Source organism: Podarcis pityusensis (assembly GCF_964106645.2).
Source record: "Podarcis pityusensis genome assembly, chromosome: 2".
Lineage (NCBI taxonomy): Eukaryota > Metazoa > Chordata > Lepidosauria > Squamata > Lacertidae > Podarcis > Podarcis pityusensis.
The window spans coordinates 44,838,428-44,854,227 of record NC_138029.1 but is presented as its reverse complement, the minus strand read 5'-3'; the positions used below and the strand labels follow the sequence as shown (position 1 = coordinate 44,854,227).

The window sequence follows — 15,800 nt, the reverse complement described above, 5'->3', positions numbered from 1 at the left end:
CAATTGCCAGCAGAACAACTTTGTTTCCACTCCAGCCAGTCTTCAGATGTGCATTAGACATCCCTTTGATTGATGCTAGTGTGTGTATCAGGCCAAATGGAACTCAGGATGCTGTTGCTCACTCCACAGTGAACCATCTTTACATATGAAGCTGCCTTATACAGTCAGGCTAGTAGCATGTCTTGTTCAGTACTGTCTGACTGATGGTGGCTGCTCACAGCTTTGGGCAGAGGTCTTCACCAGTACTTGATACTTTTCATTAGTGTAGTGGTGCTGCCCCAGGAGGATTTTGGGGCAGGAATCTTGGGGCCTATTCAGCAGGAGAGCACCCAAATGTAGTACAGCTGGCTTGCCACATTTTTAAATAGGTAAGTAATGTGTTTTACCATCTAAAGAGTGGAGCCCCCATAAGACCATTAAGTTCAGAATCTAAAATTACTTAACTGTACCACTGGATGCGGGTGGCACTGTGGTCTAAACCACAGAGCCTAGGGCCTGCCAATCAGAAGGTCGGCGGTTCGAATCCCCACGACGGGATGAGCTCCCGTTGCTCGGTCCCAGCTCCTGCCAACCTAGCAGTTCGAAAGCATGTCAAAGTGCAAGTAGATAAATAGGTACTGCTCCAATGAGAAGGTAAATGGCGTTTCCGTGCGCTGCTCTGGTTTGCCAGAAGCGGCTTAGTCATGCTGGCCACATGACCCGGAAGCTGTCTGCGGACAAATGCCAGCTCCCTCGGCCAGTAAAGCGAGATGAGCGCCACAACCCCAAAGTCGTTCGCGACTGGACTTTACGGTGAGGGGTCCCTTTACCTTTACCATTGAATTAGAGATGGCTCTCCACCTTTGGGGAGACAATATGAGTTTTTAAAAATGTCATCCCTGCCATTATTATTTTTTATACTTCTACATTCCTCTCTCCCCTGCTATTTGGTGCAAGCATGTGTTGAAAGTATTGCAAAGGTAAACATGAAACTTGTAGCAAACCAGCTACAAATCAGGCCCTGATGTGACTGCTGGAGAAGCAGCCTTCAGGAACATAGTTTGAATTTTATCTACTGCTCTACTCCATTTCCCATCTCCTGTCATCCCTTTAAGACAACAACTACACTGCTCCTTATTAGTTGTTGCTGTTCCTTCAAGGCAAGAAAGCTCTCTAGGGAACTGGGCTGCAGCTGCTTCTCTGCTCACCACCCTTGGGATCCTGCTATTGAAAAGTGGTTTGTGATGTAGCTTAGAAAGCAGCTGCTGCTATTCCTTTCCTGGGACAATAAGGAAAGAGGAAGGGCCCAAGTCTCAGCATGGACCTTGCAACTCTAAAATTATGCCTGATCCAAAATGGACTAACCACCAAGTCCATCTTTTGCAAAGGACAAAAGGTAGTACAGAAAAGAAACACTGATGATTGACCAGTAGAAGAATTCTCCTTGTCAAGTGCTGCTGACATTCATTTTAGCTGGAAAGAGTGATGGAAGAAAAGGGATATGAGCAGTCCGCTTTGCCCAAATACTTATTTCTACAAGGGATTATATGCAATCTATTTTATTTCCATTTGAATGCAACACACATCAGTTTTACTTTCAAGTGCTAGATCCTTGTTAAGGACAATGCATAATCAGAAAAGCACTTTCACGCCTCTCCACTTGCAAGGCAATAAACAGCATGACTAAGGGAAGCCTTTCCAAACAGTGGGCTTGCTGCATGGCATTAATCACTAGCAGTTTCTTATGGGACAAGAGTCTTCATTTTGTGTAAGGCAAACAGAGTAAACATTGGGCAAACAAACAGTTTCTTTACCCTTTACAATAGTGCACTTGAATGCCTTAACCTACCATCTGTAGAGGAAGCTTTTGTACTTCATCACTAACTTACTAAAAAGCTGTTATTTAACAAATAACTCTTCTGTCTCCTTCACCTTCAAAGCATCTTAAAATCTTTACAAGCAGAAGAGAGGAAGTGAAAAGTATGTATCGTTCACTCCTAGTTGAAACATGAACCTTTAAACAGAAGCACTCTGACTCCAACTATAGAAATCAAGCTCAAGTCCCCGCCAAGGTCACTGCTCCAAATTGCCCCCACAAAGAACTGAGACAAACCCTTAGACTTGTTTTGTGCATTGTAGCACAAGTGCTACTGGGTAAGATTTCAATAGTGGCCAAGCTTTAAAGATGCCCGTTTCCCACCTGGTTAAAAGAAGCATTTGTGGGGTAATGGAGAAATGCTTTAAAAAAACCCAACACTTCTCAAAACTCCAGATTCTGCCACAAACCAACCAGAGTTGATGTGACAATGCTAAAACTCCTTTTCTGGATTTGACATTACAAGATCTTTGCAACCAGTGTCAGCTTTAAACAACTCTCTCTTTTGGGTCAAAGAGTTGCAGTCCCCTCCCATGTAACACCCCAGACCTGTACTTGATAACTCAGTGGGGATTTAAACAGGTATGTGGGTAAGAATAGTCCTAAGGAACAATCTTGATCTTCTTAAAAAGAAAAGAAAAAAACAGCATTTGTGGGTGGAGTGAAAGGACAATTCTTGCTTTGCCATTTCGCCCCCAGTCTCCACCTACTCTGGTTACAATTCTCAAATATGGCACAAGTCAGCCTTTAGCACAGCCAGCCAAGCTAGAATGGTTCTGTGTTGTCCTCAAGGCCTGGGATCAGATTCTCTGCCATAGGATCTTTGGTGTATCCCAGAAGTGTGCAAATAAAAGAGTGTGCCACATCCCAGCCCCCCACACAGCCAGAGCCTGGAAGCATTAACAAGAGCAGGGCACCGAGCCACCTCAGTTAGTCTCGTAGGAGGACAGAAGAGCAGCGTCAACTGGCTCCATGCAAGAAGGGCAGGTGAATGATCGCATCAGCCAGTCGTCAATGCAGTGAACGTGGTAGATGTGCAGGCAGGGCAAGAACCGGATGGGGTCTCCGTATACAAAATCCAGCATGCAGATCACACACCTGAAATCAGGCAGAGAGAAAAGGAAATGTTATTAAAGACACTAAGATGGCTTCTAAAACTTCTCTCTCGCATTCCCTGCCCAATTTGCCACCACGTGGTAAGTTCAGGTATCCCAGTAAAGAACTACTACCTGGAAAGTCATCTAGTCTCACTATTCCATTCTTAACAGTGTCCAATACTGGTTGTGGTGCTGGAAAGCATGCAAGCCTGTTACACACAGAGCGCTCTATCTTAAATAGTTTGCTTCTGACTTCCAAGGTTCAAGGATGACCCTCCACCTACATCTATTCCAAAACATGGACATTACCCCAGCTGAAAGTTGCTGCTGTATATTCACATTTTATTGGATGTTTTTAAATACACACTGTCTTCATAGCAAAGAACTCTTTAAGGTTAGATGGATGCAGAGGCTGAAGAGAACAATATTTCACTTTAAATATGATGCATGTTAATTTCACCTTGTGTTATATAGCTGGGGGAAAATATTGGTGTGTTGGAAAAATGATGGTGGGGAAAAATGATCCAGGGGGAATCCTAGAAATTACAGGCTGGTTAGCTTAACACCTGTCCTGAAAAAACTGCTAAAATGACCAAGCATATAGAAGTACAAACCTTACTAAAGCAGACAGAAAGTGGAGTCCCACAAGAATTAGTATTGGGACCTGTACTTTTTAAAAAAAAAAACAAGCTAGAGCAGATAAGCCTTTCCTTCAGGAGTGGAAGCCCTTCCAAACCTCTAAAGCCCATTCTACTTTTTAGCCATTTTCCCGACTCCCCAGCTTTTGAGATGGCTTCCTGCCTTTTTCTTCAAGTCCCCTTTCCAGTAGTTCAAGATCCTGCAATGTTGCCTAGTGAGTTATTCAATAATATAGTTGCTCCATTTGGAAAATAGATTCAAAGGACTTTTTTTAAAAAAAGGGGTCAGTTGATACAAGAGTGTACAACAACATGCTATGGAAATAAGTACAATTTCCCATATGCTTTACAGACTACCACAACGGCCAGGTATAATTTTGTTTTAGGACAGCAAGTCATCATTTTTTAAAACCAAGAATTGGACAGTACAATATACCCATATTCCATTTTGGAAAGGGAATTGCTACACACTGTCAGTGGGATATAAAGGCTATATATGCATCTACTAGCAAATAGTCTCAGTGAACTGGATAAACACAAAGCATTACACATGGAAAACATACTCTTTGATTTTCTTTTCCGATGGCTCTGTGCCTGGATCAAATATTCCTTTGGGAAGATGTTGAATCAGCCCAATCCTCTGAGCTATACGGATCTGCTCCTCTTCTGTTAGTTGTGTGGCAAGACGTGCCTGGCTGGGCGTTGGGTGATATACTGGAATTGGTGCATGTTCCTAGAAATTCAGAAGACAGAGTGGCTGAGTGATTGCTACTCTTGTAACCAGCCAGTAATCAAATGGAGATAAACCCACACTCAACATACAGCAATTCAGCCGTCAACTATTCTTTCTTCACAGACCCCTCTATTACTCCAGTAGAGCTAGTTATTCAACATATTTCCACAGATGTGGCAAAACTAAATAACCCTGCAGGCTCCTACACTGACATACTTAACTTTTTGGCATATGCAAGCTGTAACTGTCAGATAATATCTACTCTGTAGTACACCAGATGGGCTAAATCATGGTGCTGTCATGTTTCTGATTGGGATTTTAAGTTTTTACAGGGGAGTGAGCCAGTAGTTGCTAACTAAACAGCAAATGCATCATTTGCAGATGCGTAAGAAGCCCTTATTTCTGCTATGGACTCTGGTGTTGGGATCCTTGCAGAACTAATTAACTCACCATAAAACAATCAGATCCATCTCTTGCTCCTCTATTTTGGGATGTATCTAGACAAACATTTATTGTGAGACAGTGGTCCAATAATATACTGTTAGCTTGGAATGCCCATGCCCCCAATTGCTTTCATGCAGCAGAATGCCCTTGCTCCCAAGCCACTGCGTTTAAAATGAAGACATTTTAGCAAATTGCAAGTTGCCCCCATAGAGATGCATTAAATTACTGGTCTCTAAAGCAGATGATAATTGTTAGGAACACTGCCCCAATCAAGATTTGGGACACAAGAATTGCAGTGCTGGCTGAAATCAATAGTCTACCTAATTCAGCATTTTGTCTAAAAGTGGCCAGTCAAAAGCTAAAGAAGTTCAGAAGCAGAACATCCATTCTGTGTTGTTAGTAAACATTATCCAATCATCTGTGGTACACTCTTCTTAAATATGGAAGTTCCTCAGTGTATTTATCATTTGTTTATTTCCTTTAGAAAGCAATCTATAATATAATAGTGTAGGGATTTTTGTGTGTGTGAAGCAGGTTTTTCATTTGTCTAATCTGCTGCCTATATGTTTCAGGAGGTAACCCAAAGAGTTTCTGAAATTAATGTGAATAAATTCCCCACACATTCTAACAGCCATCTTCCCAAGATCCACTCTGGTACTTTGAGATATAGAATCCTGATGTTTTGTTCTAGCCACCCTTTTAAACTAAGTTTGTGCTGCCTTTACCTTCCCCAGGTTTCAAACAGGATGAAACCACCAGAATTTCCCTCAGTTTTTCCTAATTCTTCTTCCATAGACTGTCTGTCCCCACATTGGAGAATGCTACTCTGCAGGTATGGCAGCTTGCAAAAATGCCAGAGAAACATGCAGCTGCTCCACAATAAACCTCAGACATGGGAAAGCAAATATCAAAGGCACACAGGACAACTGTTGAAATGGACAAGACATAACAATCATGCGTGTTCTATGTCATTTTTCTGCAGAAAGAGATGGTGGTGTTATGAAATCTTACTCTGCGTTTCTGGTTACCACAGCCTGGAACTCAACATCTTCTAAAGATTTGTCAGGATGGGTGAAAGCACACCTAGCATAAGATAGCCTGGAGTCTAAACATTCATTTTCAACCAAGCCTATTTAGTAATTGATTGGTTATGTTCAGTACTGTACTGCTCATTGAGAGCCATTTCCCACATTAACCCAGGTTTGCCACCAAACATACAATTTGTGGGGCTGCAGTCAATCTTGGCCCACCGACAAACATACCTGTATGATGCCTGTACTTCAAAGCAGGTCCTGTCACATTTACATTCTACATTATAAGTTGTATACTTCATCATGTGGAGCAGTTCACAGCTCAACATGAATTTGGGTCTCCTCACTTCAGATCCACAGCTCATTCTTATAAATCACACCACACTATTTCTGCTCCCCAGTTCTTATCTTCTATAACTGACTCATGACTTTGAGTTCTTCGCCCTGAATGCCCACCACGACCCCAGCCCTAGTCACACAACTCATGTTTCCATAGCTTTTTGAGAGAACCTTGACCTATGACCTCAGACTCGCACACCACAGTCCAAAGGTTAAAGGGCAATACTAATGGCAGTGCAAAAATATTATCTTTCTGTGCTTGACACTGTTCTGTCTCCTGCTCAACCTTGTACATCCATTCCCAAGCTAATAATGGGCTTAACTCACCCCAGTAACATCTACTCTCTAGGTGACTGTAGGGCGAGAGGGCATCAAGCCCGATTCTTGTGTCTCCTTAGCATACCTGGATGAGGTCGGGGGTCTCCACCCTAATCTGTTATCCCAGTTTCTTTCTATAGCTACTGTTCCAGCTCACCCCGCCCTACTTACCCCAAGAACCCGAAGCCAAAGCCAACAGCCGACCCCTGCGCACCCCTCAAAATGCCACCCGAATTTCCTCGCCCCATATGTCGGCTTCCTACTCCCTTGCGTAGCAGAACCCCGTAGGCTACCCAGGGCTGGCCCCGACGCCCAGCACCGCAGTCGGCGAGGCCTGGGGGAACCCGCCCCACAGCCCCCCTTTCGCCCTCCGCCCCGCAACCCCCGACCCGCTACCTGGTAGGGGGGCGGCGGGACAGGGATGGGCGGTGGAGACGGATCCCCAGGCCCAAGGCTCGCCCCATCGCCGGTAGAGTCGTTGAGCAGCGACAGGTCATCGGCCGCCTGCGAGGAAAGGCAGCCCCCCATGCTCGCCCGAGCCCGCCCGCTCGGGGCCGCTGCCGGGTCCGGCCCGGGCAACCTCCCTCCCCCAGCTCCGGAATGGGAGGGGGCGCAGGGGAGGAGCGGCGTGTCGCAAGTCTTCTCGGGAAATGTAGTTCTAAAGACTGGATCTCCGCGCTTGCGCAGTGTGAAGCAACCCGACCGCGGAGGGATAGGGCGTAGCAGCGGAAAATAGATGGAAAGGTAAACTGGAATTCCGATAGGCAGCGATAAACAAAAGAAGCACCTTCAAACGGTATTACAGCGTAGCTTTAATTAAATCTGAACATTTCTATGCGCAGCAGAGTTTAAGTCCATAACTATTCATCTAATTACTAATTTTCATGTTTCGGTTGCGATCTACATTATGTCGGAAGTAAATAGCATAAAAAGGTAGACCAACCAACCGAGTTGTTCTTGAGTGCTCGGGCTGAGGATCACATCTGAACCAGGAGAATCTTACTTTAATATTACGTATAAAGTTTAAACTGTCTAAATCCTGCTTGGTGCATTGATTTGTTCCGGATTAGGAGACCAGGGTTCAACGCCCCCTCCCCGCGAAGCCCACTGGGTGATCTTGGGCAACACACTGCCTTTCTGCCTACTCTATCATACAGGATTGCTGTGAGGATTAAATGCGGGGGATAGAGAACCGTATCTATCACCTTGAGTGCTTGGGAGGAAAAGCGGGATATGAAAATGCTACTTATATGACAGTGAATTTTTACTATGAGCCCTTGAGTTTTCTGTAATGTTCATCATAAGTTGTATCCAACACTGCTGTTCATTCATATAGACTTCCCATCCTCTCCAACTCTTCCCCTATCCTGCCATGTGCTCTCGAAATCTGCTCTGGTGGGTTTTCCAGAGCAGACTATGGGAGTAGCATGACCTTTGGCCTTTGACCATCTGTGGCCTTTTAAAAGTAGGTGGGAAGTATTTAATGTATTTTTCCTCTGGGTTTTAATGTATCTATATATAAAGGTAAAGGGACCCCTGAACGTTAGGTCCAGTTGTGGACTCTGGGGTTGTGGCACTCATCTTTCTTTACTAGCCGAGGGAGCCGGCGTACAGCTTCCGGGTCATGTGGCCAGCATGACTAAGCCGCTTCTGGCTAATCAGAGCAGCGCACGGAAACACTGTTTACCTTCCCGCCGGAGCAGTACCTATTTATCTAATTGCACTTTTTGGCGTGCTTTCGAACTGCTAAGTTGGCAGGAGCAGGGACCGATCAACGGGAGCTCACCCCTTCGTGGGGATTCAAACCACTGACCTTCTGATCAGCAAGCCCTAGGCTCTGTGGTTTAACCCAGAGCGCCACCCATACCTTGCGTTGCAAACGTGATCTGTGCAGCAGGCACATTCGCAACCTGCAGTGCTCAGTGTGCGCAGATGCGCGACATGATTTGGTGTTTCTGTGCATGCACCAAAACCAGGAAGTAACCCGTTCTGATACTTCCAGGTACGGTGCGGTCTGCAATCCAAAAACACGCAACCCACAGCGTTCGTAACCCTAGGTATGACTGTAGTCACTTTGGGTTGCCCTGGGAAAGATAGGGAGACTAACAAATATAATAATAATAATCCCATAATACAGAATCATCAACGTGATACATCTCTCCGTAGCAGCCCATGCATGGACAGTTACCTTGTCATGTACTGTACAAGAAACATATATGCAATAAAAGAGCGCCATACATGTGACAATCGAACAGCCTAGCCCTAAGCATTGTCACATCTTATACAAACAAGATTATAATGTTTAGTTATAAATAATAGTTTATAATGAAGCTGTCGGCAAATGTGACAGCCTGGTAGCCTATTTGGAAGCAAGGGTTTGCCCCCTGAAGCATGGGCGTAGCCAAGGGGGGGCAGGGAGGGGCGGCTGCCCCCACAAATCAATAAAAATACATAGCTGAGGTTCTCCCCCCTCTAACAAAAATCCTGGCTACGCCGGTGCCCTGAAGCCCCCTACCACGGGGTTTGCCCATCTTTGAGCAGGCGGCCATGATCTGTTGCTTGCACGGGGCTGCTCCCCGTGTGGTTTGTTTGATCGCTCCCAACTCTGTAATCTTTTTACGTTTCTCTGCCAACATTATTTGAAGATAGCACTGCATATGCTCCGTAGAACGTAATGGGCACGCCTCCGCCCCCTCCTCCAGAAATATGCATCCACGAGACTCCAGAAGCGCCCCCTCATGTCTTATACCGACAAAAGGCGGCGCCACCCCGCCCGGCTCGGAGTCCGGGTCAGGCTAGACGCGCCAGCCCGGCCACGTGGGCGGGGACAGCCTCCCTAGCCCAACGGCCGCTTGAACTCCTTTTTCCCTTCGGTGACACCGCCTGCTACACTGAGCACGGAAAGGCGCCCGGTGGCTCTTGGAAAAAGAACGGGTTGCTTCCGTTTTTAGGTAGACGCGAAGCTATTAGGTTTTTTTCCCCGCCAACGGAGGTTTGCACCGGAAGAAAAACTTTAAAAACAAGCGAAACGAAATCTCTTCGGGGTAGCAACGTGCAGCTGGGCGACAGAATCAAGCCTCCCGCCGTCTGGCTTTGTAGCGCTTCATCAGCGGCCAAGTTAGGTTGCGCGACATGACGTCAGCCACCTGCCTCAAGGCGCCGCGCTTCCATCCGGACTAGTGGACGGAGGGAGGAGAGGGCGTGGCTACCGCCCTTTCTCCCGAGCCACGTGACGTGCTTGCTTTGCCCTCGTCTATAGACGTGCGCGAGCGGGTCCTCTGCTCCTCCCCTTTTTCTTTTCTTTTTTTCCTGTTGGTCTTAGTCACGTGAGCGGCAGAGACGGCGGCCGGCCCGGCTCATCGCCCGCGTGTCGCGTTCGTCTTGCCGCCCCCACCTTCTTCTTCCCTCCTTCGGCGCCGAAGCCGCGGCCTGAACCTGGGCACGCGGGAACCGGGCAGGTACAGCGCCGGGGTTCCCTGGGCGCGCGTGGGAAGCTCGGTGGTTGGGGCGCGCCGTGAGCGGGCGTGTGAGGGGATGGCGCGAGGCTCCCCCGGCTTCGGCCTAGGCAGGGATTTCGCGAAGGCGAAGCCTTCAAGGAGCCGGGCTTGGGCGGGCGGGTGGCTGGCTGGCGGGGGTTAGGTCGCCCAGCGGCTGAGGAGGCAGGGCGGGAGTGGGGCGGAATCTGAAACGGCCCGGTCGTGGGCGGCGAGGCGGGCGGGGGGGGACCGAGTTGTCCGGGCCTGATCTGATTGGGGCGAGACGTTGCCGGCTAAGCTGCTGGGCTGCTCCGGCCCAACATGGCTTTGAGGGAGGGGCGTGAGGGCTTCCGCGGTGGTCAGCGGGGCCCTGGGCAGCTGCGCTTCTCACGCTTCCTCTGTGTGGGAGGTGGTGCTGCAGAGCCCAAGGCGGGAGCCGGGAGAGCCTCGCCGAAGAACTGTTCGCCCGGCACACGCTTAAACAGAAAGAGCCCCGGCGGACCAGATCAGAGGTCCCTCCAGTCCAGCGCCTTGTTTCTAAAAGCGACTAGAAAGCTCAAACCATCCATCAACCATCCATCTCCCATTATACGTTTCGTCCCCACGCAGAAGGCAGCTGGTACTTAAAAGCACACAGCCTCTTAAGCATGGGCGGGGAGGCCTTCCGTTTGGTGATTAGAAACTGTTGGTTGATCTGTCACCTCTAATATTTACATCTCTGAGATGACGGAAGATAAGGTTAAAATCTGGAATTGGAATAGATGTGCTGGAGAGTCCCGCATTTTGGCTCGGCTCTTGTTGGCTCTCGCCTGATACCTTGTACAGTACTCCATTTCCTTGCTGTAAGCACGTGTCTCCCCAACTATGTGGAGTCTTTGCACGGTCCTCTTTCATGCCCTCATTCTGAAGTATTAAGAGTATGTCCAGTCCCAATGTAATGGAAGCAAAATAGCCCTGCTTGTTGATCATAACTGTTCACTCCTTCAAAAATCAAAATTGGAATAGTGAAAAGCTTACAAAATGATTTGTATGTATGAGCGGGTAGTTTCTGGGTATCAACTGGATTTTTTTAAAGGGAGGTGAGTACTCTCACACTTGAGTGTAATAGTTGTGGAGCACTCAACCTCTAATACATTTTGAAGAGTCACAAACGCACAGTTATAGGTATTGGATTGTGCAGTGTTGTGTCAGAGGCCTTATTAAGTGGATGCTTGTGGAAGCTGTGCAGTTACATTTCATGTGGAAATCAAAACAATAATAGGTGATCTATATGAGGAAAAACATTTTGCTTGATACAAAATAGCATATTTAGACCTTAGAAAATGTGTCTTAGAAGCAGAACATTGCCGGAAGTTGTCAGAATTGCATGCAACAAATGGGTAACAACTAGGCATTATATACTGTAGTATGATACATGGGTGATTACTAATATCAAACAAAGTCATCCCTCACATCAACATCCTTTGCTATCTTTAGGTATAATATCTTTCATTTATTTCAGTGAAACCTGTCTACTATATATTGCCATAGGGGAGAGCCTTGAGCAAGTTCCTCCCATGTTCTATGGATGCTCTCTGATGAGTCATACATAGATCTTGACTATGCTGCCAAAAATGGGTTTTCTAGCACTTTCTAAGGACCTTGCTCTGTTGCATATCTTTTTTGGTAAAACTTATTTTTAGATGTTTTCATTTATATTGTCTTAAGCACAGTGTTCAAAACTCCCATTGTTCTAGGCGCCTTTTGCGACAGGGAATTTCATTAGTGTAAGCAGTTGCTAAGCTCTGGGTGCAGTACTGTGCCTAAGGTTTCAGATTAAAACTTCAGAGTGGAAGGAAAGGAAGACCTTTTTCTGCTTCCCCACTTCCAGCTACTCTCTGAAGACTGGAGGATCAGACCATGTGAAATATTTTAGCTGCAGTTCATTTATTTTCAGCTTTGTATTGTTATAAAAAGTGTGCCCAGACATTCCATTTTTGCGCCCATATCCTAGGTTTAACCTGCTATATTATATCAGTTTCTAACACTGCTTAAGCGGTCACATTTGTGCTTGTGGAGAAGTATAGCAACTTATGCATGTGAAGTCCAGGTGCAATATTGTATAGTGGACAGGTTTTTCTGGTACATGGGAAATCACTCCATCTATGATGTTTGTGCAAATCACTGTCTCTCCATCTTGCCCACCTCACAGAGTTATGGATCTAAATGAATCCTGTCTTTTGTGGGCCTCAAATACCAATTTGCCATCTGGCTTGTACAAATAAAGCAAGCACTGGCTGATTATCTAGGTTACCTGAATTTTGATTGCAAGTGAAGGTGCTCTCAGATGTGTACAACATGTAGTTTTGCTTCTTAGTTTGGTGATGTTTGCAGTCATAAGACAATGAGTTGAAGTGTAGCTCTGCTGTCATGCTAATATACTATATTATTCTTTATCATTCTACAGATAGGCAGCTTCCCATCATGGACTGGCAGCCAGATGAACAGGGCCTCCAGCAAGTGCTTCAGTTACTCAAAGACTCTCAGTCTCCAAACACAGCAACACAGCGTATTGTTCAAGATGTATCCTTGAATAATCAAAGTTGCCATAGAAAGTGGCATAAGAGAAAACATTTCTCATGAACTGCAAAGGGAGCAGGAAACAATAAGCCATGTTATATCTAGTAAAACAATCAGAAGTAAATTGTGAGATAAACAAATGTTATAGAATAGTCTATCCTTAAATTAAATTATATGTTTGGGAATGCGAGCAGGAACAGGTGCATTAGTCCTGGAAACTATATTGGGTCAGTATTGTATGAGAAAAGAAGAGTCCAACATTTTTAGCATAAGAACATTTGAAAAATCAGTAAAATCATTATGTATAGAGTCTTGAAAACCCTTTATTAGTAGAAAATTTTAAGAATTGATTCTTTAACAAATGTTACAGAAACTGAAGCAGCTGAACCAGTTTCCTGATTTCAATAACTACTTGATATTTGTATTGACACGACTGAAATCTGAGGGTATGTTGGTTACATCTGTCACGATGAAAGTTTGAGAAAAACGTCGTGGTATCTTGCCTTTATTGTATAATATCAAGGATTTAACTGCTAATTTAGAATTATGGCAGAATAATGTATTTGCTTGATTGATACCTGTTTTGCTTCAGAAAGTACTATCTGGTGTAGAGGTTGGAAAGGGTTCCCTTTCCCTTTGGTGCTGAACTAGTAATTGTTTTTGTTCTCTGTTCTGCCTTGCTATGAAAAGTGAGTCAAATTCTAGCAAGGAATTCAAATGTCAGAATTTTGCCAGACATTGATAATCTTTTTTTACAGTGGAGATTATACTGCTTTCTTTTGGTGGGAGGGGGTGCAGAAAGAATGTAAGGATTAATACATAAGTTTGGTTTTGGGTGTCTGTGTGTGTGTATATTTATAATGAAAGGGTCTGCACAGGAGGGTAGGAATGCAAGCCCATTGTAAACACACAGGTGACCAGTAAGGGACCTTGTAGAATAGATAAAGATAAAGGTGCTCTGTTTCTATGGTGACCAGAGGTGTCCAGTTTTTAACTGCTTTTTAGCCATGCCCAAAGAAATGAAATTATTTGGATCACTACATATCCTGTGCTCTGTAAGCTCCTGTCAATCAGCTGATAGATAGGATTGTGCACAAGGCTTTGCAGGTACTTTGGATGAGCTGATGGGCGGTGCCTGCAAGTCACCTTTTGGCCCAGCTGTGTCTTCCTGCCCAACACCTGATGTGGCTTGGCGAAGGTGACCTCTTGGGCCAAATGGTGAAGGCCTAAATAGGCCTATGGGCCGGAGTCTCCCCACTGCTGGATTTTAGGAGGAACAGGTCCTACAGAAGCATCCCATTGCAACTCACTTTGGCAAGGGGGATATAAGAGCGCTACTGGGAGTGTGTCTGAATAGAAATAGCATACCTGCAGCATATCCAGGTGTCAACAAATGAGGATCATAAAAATTTGATTGCAACAAAGTAGAGCATTATTTGTATTCATAAACAGTTCTAAAAATGCTAAGGAACCACAGTATGTAGAATGAAAAAAATGCATAACGCTTGTTAAGTTAATGAGTAAAATCCTATCAAATGATTGCATTACTGTTTCCGTTCATGATTATTGAGGAATATCTAGTGATCCTCATTTCCCCCCTGCATCTCTGCTTAGGTCACCATTATTACTGTGGGGTTGTTGGTTTTGTACCTTCCTGTGTACAGTATATTGGGTCTTAGAGAATTAATTTCTTTTCTCCAAAATCTTTCTAAACAGATGAGCCAACTCGTTCTCTGAGTGGTCTGATCCTGAAAAATAATGTGAAGGCTCATTACCAGAGCTTCCCCCAACCTGTTGCTGAGTTCATTAAGCAAGAATGTCTTAACAACATAGGGGATGCTTCCTCTCTTATTAGAGCTACCATTGGTGAGTACTGGAGAAAGGGGGGCAGGGATTGGGGGAAGCATGTGTTTGTGTTTTTTCAAGGAAGTTGAAAGTGTATTCTTGAGTAGTGTTTGTATTCTTACACTGGGCAAAGCATTTGCAGGGTGGGAAGAGAGTTACGTTAGTGTTTTCAGTGCTGTTTGTATTCTCAATGAGAGATAAGTCTCTAAATAGCAGATGCTGCTTTTACTTGCAGTTAATTCAAGTAAGTGAGTGGGAATTTTACTAACTTTTTGTGTAGGTGCATATATAAATAGTAGATGATGCTCATGAACATGGTGAAGTGAGCTGAGTGCAGAAGTGGGAAGGTTGACATAGGACTATGATATTAAGGTCATGTGTGGGTGAAGGATGTCTGTCTCGTGGCAAATATGCTTGTGTAAGCGGCAAAATATTCTCTTTTCCCCTGTTTCTTGGCTTCCTCAAACCAAATAAGCAAAATATACATGCTTGTAGGAAGGATATGCACAATTAATTTTTGAATTACTTAGAGATACCAGCTGTTGCTGGCTTTCTAAGATTGATAGGTGTCAGTGAGTTCAGCACTCCTGGCAACTCCAATGCATGGGGCAAGGAGGGCAAGCCAAATGCTTTCACTCTACTGCAGGAGACCTCAGAGCAGTTCACGGATCAGCTCAAAGTATTCTAGAGGCAGCTTTCAGTTCAAAGGCCAGATACCATAGATGACTGATTGGTAGAAGCATCTCATAGCCTTGGTTTGGATCAGTTTCGGTCAGAAGTATTAAATTCTGTTGCTTTTGAAAGTTCAAGGGAGAGTTGGTTGGTACAAGAAGTTAAACTGGGCTTGTGATGTGATATTGAACTGCAGCCTGTTCTTTCTCTTGGTAGGTATTCTTATTACCACCATTGCTTCCAAAGGGGAGCTGCAGATGTGGCCAGAACTTCTGCCCCAACTTTGCAACCTGCTCAACTCTGAGGACTACAATACATGTGAAGTGAGTTTAATTGCAGTAGGTTAATAATTGATAATAGGCAACAAGATTGTGTAAGTAATTACTTTTTTAGCATGACTGGCTGTAGCACAGCAATCTTGTACCACAACGTACTAATGTAATTTGCATCCCAATCCTATGCATGTCTACTCTGATGTAAGTCTTGTAGAGTCACAGGTAAGGGACTGCTACTCTGTTGGTTCTCCTGAATCTCTCAGCAGCTTTCAGTACTGTTGACCATGGTATCCTTCTGGATCATTTCTCAGGGTTAGGCTTAAGAGACAGTTTTACAGTGGTTCTCATCCTTTCTGGAGGTATAGTTCCAGAAGGTGGTCCTGGAGAACTTCTGCTGTACCCCATGGCTGTTGGTTTAAGGGTCCATTTTGTCCCACTTCAGCTTGACACCTACATGAAATTGTTGGGGGAGGTCCTCTGGGGTGGCTGAGGGTGAACAAAGCTCAGGCTAAATCCAG

The 15,800-nt window shown here is 45.1% G+C and overlaps 2 protein-coding genes across 2 annotated transcripts in view; one reads left to right on the top strand and one right to left on the bottom strand.

Annotated features, from left to right (window-relative positions):
- Positions 1 to 1,522: 1,522 nt before the first annotated feature.
- Positions 1,523 to 7,060, bottom strand: LOC308469288 (RING finger protein 11-like). Its single transcript, XM_080991495.1, has 3 exons — positions 6,852 to 7,060; positions 4,154 to 4,323; positions 1,523 to 2,953 (listed from the first exon to the last, which is right to left on the bottom strand). Exons 1-3 carry the CDS (start codon positions 6,981 to 6,983, stop codon positions 2,782 to 2,784), a joined length of 474 nt encoding a protein of 157 aa, XP_080847621.1. The 5' UTR covers positions 6,984 to 7,060; the 3' UTR covers positions 1,523 to 2,781.
- Positions 7,061 to 9,754: 2,694 nt separating this feature from the next.
- Positions 9,755 to 15,800, top strand: part of TNPO2 (transportin 2) — a 31,633-nt gene continuing 25,587 nt past the window's right edge. Inside the window, exons 1-5 of the mRNA XM_080991459.1 lie at positions 9,755 to 9,913; positions 12,378 to 12,493; positions 12,861 to 12,936; positions 14,207 to 14,356; positions 15,224 to 15,330. Coding sequence (XP_080847585.1) covers positions 12,395 to 12,493; positions 12,861 to 12,936; positions 14,207 to 14,356; positions 15,224 to 15,330 — 432 coding nt within the window. The 5' untranslated portion in view covers positions 9,755 to 9,913; positions 12,378 to 12,394. The remainder of the gene's footprint in view (positions 9,914 to 12,377; positions 12,494 to 12,860; positions 12,937 to 14,206; positions 14,357 to 15,223; positions 15,331 to 15,800) is intronic.

What these genes read in the sequence shown, in the direction of transcription:
- LOC308469288 (XM_080991495.1), bottom strand. Translation starts at nt 6,983, where the DNA reads ATGGGGGGCTGCCTTTCCTCGCAGGCGGCCGATGACCTGTCGCTGCTC. An exon ending in TCCCGCCGCCCCCCTACCAG is followed by an intron (nt 4,324 to 6,851) that starts GTAGCGGGTCGG and finishes CTGAATTTCTAG; the next exon opens with GAACATGCACCAATTCCAGT. An exon ending in TCGGAAAAGAAAATCAAAGA is followed by an intron (nt 2,954 to 4,153) that starts GTATGTTTTCCA and finishes GCCTGATTTCAG; the next exon opens with GTGTGTGATCTGCATGCTGG.